The 8,277-nt window shown below is 35.6% G+C and overlaps 1 protein-coding gene across 1 annotated transcript; it reads right to left on the bottom strand.

Moving 5' to 3' along the window:
• Window positions 1–6,442: 6,442 nt before the first annotated feature.
• On the bottom strand, window positions 6,443–6,841 carry LOC111992318 (L-type lectin-domain containing receptor kinase IV.1). The gene has a single exon (XM_024024189.1). It carries the CDS (start codon window positions 6,839–6,841, stop codon window positions 6,443–6,445), a length of 399 nt encoding a protein of 132 aa, XP_023879957.1.
• Between the last annotated feature and the right edge of the window lie 1,436 nt (window positions 6,842–8,277).

Consider the following 8,277-nt stretch of genomic DNA (forward strand, 5'->3'; position numbering starts at 1 on the left):
GTCAAGAAATCTCTTTAGCCATTTCAGGTACACAGTACAGTGAATCAAAAGAACAAAAAGTCATGTTTCTTTCTTCTATTTTGTAGTATCTAGAAGGTAACCCCGGTACCTTGATTAACAGTGACTTTCCTGTCAAAGCTGGTGGAACTGTTACTCTTAGATGTGGTCATTCTACTATATGAAGGATCAGAATCGTCCGGGGAGACATCCCAGTGTTCCATCATTGCCCTCGGAATTTGAAGGTGAATGTCAAGGGGTAGGGGAGGTAGGCCTGCATCCCCTAGTAGAAATTGCACTATTCTTCTCATGTTAGGCCTACAGTTAGGATGAGGATGAGAGCAAAGTAAACCAAGACTAAGTACAAGCTTGACTTCATGTAGGATATAGTCATCTAGTGTAGAATCAACAGCCTTAGTAATCTCTTCTTTGGAATGTAGTTCCCTAACCCAGTCAATCAGTAGCAGTTCTGCGGCATTCTTTTGAGGCTCAAGCTGCCTCCATCCACATGCTGCTTCAAGCATTAATATACCAAAACCGTACACATCTGTACTTGTTGTAGCCTTGCCTGTCCTGGTGAGTTCAGGCGCTATGTACCCTAGTGTACCTACAATGTGGGTTGTTTGAGAATTGTTCCCATGTTCATATATCCTTGCCAAGCCAAAATCCCCAAGCCATCAAGATTTGCATCTATTAGAACATTGCTGGGCTTTACATCTCTGTGAACCACCCTCTGGTCACATTCTTCATGGAGGTATAGCAATGCAACACCAATGAGGATCTTGTACCTTTTCTCCCAAGTGAGTATCTTCTTCTTTTGGTGGTCATTGTCAAACAAAAGTTTGTCGAGGCTTCCGCATGGGACATAGTCATAGACAAGGAGGAGCTCATCTTGCCTTCGGCACCACCCATATAATTGCACAAGATTTCAATGCCTCAATCGTCCCATGCTTGTAATTTCTGCAACAAATCCTTTCATTCCTTGACTTGAATCCTAAGCAACCTGTTTTATTGCCACTTCCAAACCTGTGCTAGGGATCACCCCCCGGTAGACTTTCCCAAATCCACCAGACCCAATAAGGTTTCTCTCTGCAAACCCCCTTGTGGCAAAGAAGAGCTCAGAGTATCTGAATCTATGAGCTCCATTTTCGATTTCCCGCTTCTAAGATCTCATTCTCATTTCTGATTTTGTGTAGGACATGAAAAGCTCCAGCTATCACCAAAATGACAATAGTAATACTAGCTAAAGTGATACCTAGTTCAAATCCCTTTCCTTGCACAACCTTTTCAGTACCTGCATTTGAAAGAGATGGGAGCTTCAAAGGATCTAAGTCTTGAGCCCTGCCCCCAATCCTAAAGCTCCAGCCATGCACATTATGTGTGGCTGAGATTGCACCAGTTGCAGCAGAAAACCCCACGTACATGTAATCATCTATTACCAAAGAGAGGTCAACCGGGTATGATATCAAAGGCCGATCCGCCTTTGGCATGCCAAAAGGAGATATTGATACACTGATCAACATCTCTTGGCTGTTATAATCAATCCACACTTGAATCGGGTGCCCACTCTTGAGAAAAATGGTATTTTTATCATTGTTGCTTGTGGAGTTGTAATAGGCTGCTGGCTTGGATATGTTTCAGACCAGGCTAGATATATCTATCCCTATATGATTATCATTGATGTCCTGGAAATCACTACTTTGGACAGTTTCAAATTCAACTGCTAGAGTTGGAGTGGAGAATTGATTAGTAGTATTATTATATGGAAGGCCTAGAAATTGGGTTGGAAGGCAATAATTTAGTTATTTGGTGGACATGAGAACAAAAGCAAGATCATGTCCTCCAAGATCAGGGTACTTAGGAACAATGGAAAACACAGTTAGTGCTAAAGGTCAAAACTTTTGATTTATTGTTGTTTTTGGTTTGTTTGAATTGTAAAGGAGATGGATAGATAGCATGCCCGAGGACCTTGGTGGAATCATTTGTTATGACCAGTAGGCCATTGGATCTCACATATGAAGCTCCATCTAAGCTTAAATTCGCTTGGAGAAATCCATTATGCACAAAATAAATCTCTGCACCTACTGACCCTAGAATGAAGAGATGCAAAAAAGAAGCCAATTAATGCTTCCATTTCAGATTTTTGAAGCTGTTTTTGGTGTGGGAAACTCCTTGGATTGGGATGCCTCCTAATGTATAAATGGGTGTGTGAAGGTAAATTCTAGTTTTAGCTATTTGGTATCAAAAACTTGGATTGGAATAAAATACCTGGCTAAGAAGGAAACTAAGCACAGCCTTTGTCCTATAATGGAAAGGGACAGGTTTGGACATACATTGATAATTGGAAAGGTAGAGAAAGTGTAGAAAATTGAAATGGAAAGAATGATTGTAGTAGACTAGTTGCAGCAGAGAATGTTTGAAATGATATTTCTAACCATATAAACAGTTTTCAGCTACCCTTTCTACGTGTCTTGTAGGTTGTAATGGAACCTTGATCTTATTGGTATAAGAGCAAGACTTGTAACTAAGTGTTGTTTCTTAGGTTCCCTTTTTAAGATTCTGTCATGTGAATTTTTTCTCATATGATAGAAGTGTATTTTTTAGTTAAGCAGCCACATGGCTGAATCTTAAAAGAGAAACTTAAAGAACAACATCTAAAGTACTGTACTTAAGTTTTGTACTTGGTATAAACTACTTATTGGCGACCACATGGAAAGAGTTGAATTCATAGGGACTTGCTTAGTTTCTTGGAAGCTTGACGAGGAAAAAATCGAGGAACGCACATTTTTCCATACTCAAAAAGAAAAATTATGGGTTGCTTGCTTGCGCGGTCATATTGCTACGCAAAACTAGATGTCAAAGTGAAGTTCTTGCGCAAAACTATGAGAGCATTTTTTTTCTCCTTTTTTAATGATTAAACTACGAGAGCAAGTTGTGTCATGTATATGATTACATTACACAAAGATAATAATGAAATATAATTGAGTATCTAATGTCCATTGACTGAAAAAAAATCCACTTTCTTCATGCTGGTCCATATTGGTGTTCTTGGGATGCGGAGTTATTTACAAGTAGAAATGAGCTCAACCCCACCATTCACTTTTTTGACGAAAAAAGCGCATTGATTTCCTTTTAGATTACATGTAAACAGATTCCATGCCCCTTTGAAGCCTGTGAAGTAAAGAGTTATCTAGTGTCAACTTGGAAGTTAGATAGTTTGCTATTGAAACTTGTGAGGTATAAAGTTTTCTAGTGCCAAATGGTGAAATACCAAGGGGCGGTTTGGAAATAGTATCCACGGGCCATTTACGGATTTAACTATCATATCTTCTTAGAGTTATTTTTAAAAATATTTTATTAAAATAATGATAAAACAATAAATGTTGATAGTTTTTTATATTTCTCATAAAAGTAGTATAAAAACTTTTCTATTATGATTTATTAGCTATTTTCCTAAGAGCATTCGTTAACACGAACCTTTATTTTAATAGTTATAAATGTATACATTGCCTTCAACTCAAGCATTTTGTGCAGGAGGATATCCCAATTAAACTACAAACCTTTTAGAATCTCTGAGCTGACTAGCCGATTGGACATGCAACATGATGACTAGTGAGCAAGTAAAATGGTATATATACTGACCTGAGTTTACCACTAGATCATATAAACATAAGCCTAGTTAGACTCAGTCATACTTTTTTTTTTTTTTTGATAATCAAACTCAGTCATACTTGATGGAAACTTCTTTATGATCATTCATGTTTCAACCCAAACACTGTCTAGTTCTTTGTTTTTTTAGTTAAACTTGTTCATACCTGATGAAACTTCTTTTTGATCTTTCAAGTTTTGTTAGGTTCTAAGGTCTTAGGATTTTATGTATTTAGAACTCTAATTTGTAATGTTGGCAAACCATGATCAAAACAATGTATTTAGTCTTGTTTAGGCTTGCTCAAAGTTGGTTTATTATTGTAAAGTTGGAATCGAGTGGCTGCAGAAGTACTTAAGGCTTTCGGCCTGGCTCGATCGATCGAAGAATAGACTCGATCGATCGAAAATCGCACAGGTTGATTATTCTGCAAAATATCCAACTCAGCCATACTTCATTAAACGTTTAGGGTTTTATGTTTTTACCCTAGGTATATAAACTAAACTCTAGCCACGTTTTTGAGGGTTGCTCCAATTGTATTGTTGCTCATACATTGCTGTTTTGTGTAAATCTCTTGTGAGATCTAGATGAGCTTTCCTTTACACAAAACTTAGGGTTTTCAAGTTAGAGATAGTATCAATATCTTGATAATCAACTTGGTTGCTACCATTGAAGCTTAAAGAATATCAAGCGTGGGTGCTTGTAGCTGATTGGAGAATCCAAGAAAGAAGGAGTCCGTGGATTCGGAGCTTGCACGTGGTCGTGTCAGTAAGTTCTACTGGTGGGTAGCATTAGGAAGTCAAGCGGGGAGCTTGTAGTCCTTCTGTATGAACTTCGATTCTTTTGCATAGTGGATTCAGGTTTACCTTAAGGATAGCTAGGTCAAATCCTCCCTAGGTTTTTACCGTGTGGTTTCCTGGATGATCATATCATTGTGTCTTTTATTATTCCGCTGCTTTATTATTTTGATATGATTATTTGATTGCTTTAACCTAAAATTGCATAATTTGACTAAGTAACAACTTGGCTAATTAATCTAGGCTAACCAATCTGGTTGTGTTTTAAGGGGTCTAAAACCTTTCAAGTTTCAACCCGAACACCCTCTTCTTTTTTTCTTTTTTCTTTTTTCTTTTTTTTTTTTCTTTTTTTTACCAAGTATTTCAAATTACATATTTACTTAATTTTAAAAAAAATTTAAAAATAATTTGGCATTTTATAAATCTTTTTCAAATAAGTTGTCAAAATTTGGTTATCATGAAAAGTTATTGAAAATTGAAACTTAACCCCAATTTTTGGAAAATAGTAAAATTTTCATTAAGATTTATACTTGGGTTAATTATAAATTCCGTAAAGAGAATTTGGATTGATTTCAAATTTATTGGAAATAATTTTAAATAGGTTTGAGAAGTCATTCCCAATATGGATTTTTGTTAATGAATTCCTTTAATGATTTATTAAATAATTTTTTTTACATTTTTTCAAAATAAAACCAAATTTCATTAAGAATTTTGGTCTTTAGCCACAACCAAAAGTCGTCACAATTAAGCACACATTTGTGACGATAATTTATGGTTGTAACTAATAAGCACACACAAGGCCAGCTCTAGACATTTTGGGGCCTTAGGTGAGAACAAAAATGGAGCATTTTTTATATTTATATATTAATTAAATTAATATTTATTTAATATTTTATATTATAATATATTTCATTTAAAATATATTTTTCTTGCCTTTTGAGATACAAATTGACTAATTAAATTTTTGCATTCAAGTTATTCTAACATCTCATTTTCAATCAATAATATAACTAATCCACTTAATTTTTCTTGAGGCATTGTCGATCTTAAATATGATTTTATTAATTTTAATTTTGAAAAATTTCTTTCTACAGAAACAACTGTAACAGATATTGTTAGTAAAATTCTATAAGCAATGCATGCATTTAGAAAAGAATCTAACATTTTTATATAATTTAGTATGTCAATTGGAGTATACTCTTTTATTTGTAAAATTTCTTTTAAACTTTTAACTCTGAAAATAAATCTAAACCATTAATATCATAATAAACATCATGTTTGAGAAAATATTCAAGTTTAAAATAGTATTTTTGCAAACTATCATCATCTAGCTGAGAGAGAAAGGCGAAGAGAAAGAGTGAGAGAGAGAAAATGTATGAGCAAATTTTAGAGATTTGAGATTTTTGATTTGTTTTTATTTGAGATTGTTTTGTGGGTAATTTTTTAGACCAAAGCATTTTATCCAGTTGATTTTTGATTTGTTCGGAGGTTAAGGATGATATTTTTGGGATAATTAATTTTGTTTAGACCAAAGAATTTTTTGGATATTAATATTTACAAGAATGTTCCAGATTTTTTGTTCTTTGGTTACAATGATGTATTAGATTTTTTGGAGTTTCATTTAAAACTAAAATTTTTTTTTCTACTACCCTTTCTTTTTCAAAATTTTGGGGCCCTCTTCCACTTGGAGGCCTTAGGCAATGGCCTAATTGGCCTAATGGAAGGACTAGCCTGCACACATTAGTGATCTATGAGTGGCATTGCTAATAGGTTGTTGATAATGCTATGGAGATAATTTTTTTCTATTTTTAAAAAGTGGTAGGAAATTAACTTTTAGTGACGAGAAATTGGTGTAGTAAAATTAAATACAAAATTAAAAAAGTACATAGGAACTTTAGTTACTACACTATGATGTTGTCAATTACATTCATTGTTATGTTGTAAGTTTTTATTTTTGAAATTGATGGTATCTTGATCGAGTTTATTTTTACCTTTGTAATACTTATAAAATAACCGGTGCATGTCGACTAGCAACAATTTTGTCAAAGCTTTTGAAACTGCTGCTCAATGATGAGGTCATGCTATAATTAGAAGGATCAGAATCATTGGAGAATTCCATCACCTTAGACTCTTCGAGGTGAATGCCATGTGGTAGCGGTGGAAGGATAACATCTCCCAGTAGGATTTGAAGAATTCTTCTCATACTAGGCCTATGGTCAAGATGTGGAAGAGAGGAGAGCAAACCAAGAACAAGCACAAGCTCAACTTCATCTGGGTCACAATCATCCAGTATTGGATCAACTGCTCTTATGATCTCTCCTTGAGAATGTAGTTCTCTTACCCAATCCACCAACAGTAGTTCCTCAGGGTTCTTTTTGGCTCGATCGGTCTCCTTCCACATGCTACTTCTAGCAAAAGTATGCCATAACTATACACATCTGTGCTTGTTGTGGCTTTCCTAGTCCTTGTAAATTCGGGGGCTATGTACCCTAGTGTTCCCACAATGTGAGCTATTTGCGGATTGATACCATGTTTATAAGTCCTAGACAGGCCAAAATCCCCATGCATTGAGTTTTGCTTCTGTAAGTACATTACTTGGCTTAACATCTTTATGAACCACCCTTTGTTCAGATTCTTCATGGAGGTAGAGCAATGCTTGTGCAACACCGATGAGGATCTTGTATCTTTGCTTCCCAGTTAGAATTTTCCTCTGCTCCTCAATATCAAACAAAAGCTTGTCGAGGCTTCCATTTGGTACATAGTCATAAACAAGAAGGAGCTTGTCTAGTCTACAGCACCACCCATGTAATTGGACAAGATTTCGATGCCCAAGGCATCCCATGCTTGTTATTTCTGCAACAAATTCTTTCATTCCCTGGCATGAATAATTAGTAACCCTCTTTATTGCAACCCTGTAAACTCTCCCAAATCCTCCTGACCCAATAATATTTTTCTCTCCAAATCCATGTGTGGCAGAGAAGAGTTCAGAATGCTTGAATCTACGAGCTCTATATTCAACTTCCCAGTCTTCCAAAATCTCATCTTGGCTTTTAATTCTGTGTTGGACAAGCAACACCAGATACCACAAAAATAATAATAGTTAAAGTGATGGTTAACACAAATCCCTTTCTGTGCACTACCTCTTCAGAACTTGTCATAAGAGATGGGAGCTCCTTTGGATATAAGTCTTGTGCCCTCCCCCCAATTCTAAAGCTCTAACCATGCACATTATGTGTGGCTGCAAGCACACCAGTGGAAGCAGAGAACCCCATGTACATGTAATCATCAATCACTGTAGAGAGGTCAATGGGGAATGATATCAAAGGCCAATAAGGCAATAAGGCCTTGGCAAGCCAAGAGGAGAAATTGATATATTGATCAACATCTCTTGGCTTTTATAATCAACCCACGCTTGAATTGGGTTTCCACTCTTGAGTATGATGGAATTGTTGTAGTTATCCTCTTTTCTTGTGGAGTTGTAGTATGCTGCTGGCTCAGATATGTTTGAGATTAAGCTTGAGATATCAATTTCGACATGGTTATCATTGATATCTTGGAAATCAGGATTTTGAATGATGTTAAACTCCACAGCTAAAATCCAAGAAGAAGATTCCGTCTTGCTTGTAACATTTGGAGGACCCAAATATTGGTTTGCACGATAATCCTTTGGTTCTTTGGTGGAAGTGAGAATGAAAGCAAGAACATGTCCTCCAAGATCAGGGTACTTGGGAATCACTACAAGAAAAAAGACATAATACAACAAGTATTATTGCAACAACAAAAATAATGAAGGTAATATATATACTATTGCATCTCTAGGTTTTTTTTGTTGTAATA

Source organism: Quercus suber, unplaced genomic scaffold, assembly GCF_002906115.3.
Source record: "Quercus suber isolate HL8 unplaced genomic scaffold, Cork oak 2.0 scaffold_1, whole genome shotgun sequence".
Classification (NCBI taxonomy): Eukaryota; Viridiplantae; Streptophyta; class Magnoliopsida; order Fagales; family Fagaceae; genus Quercus; species Quercus suber.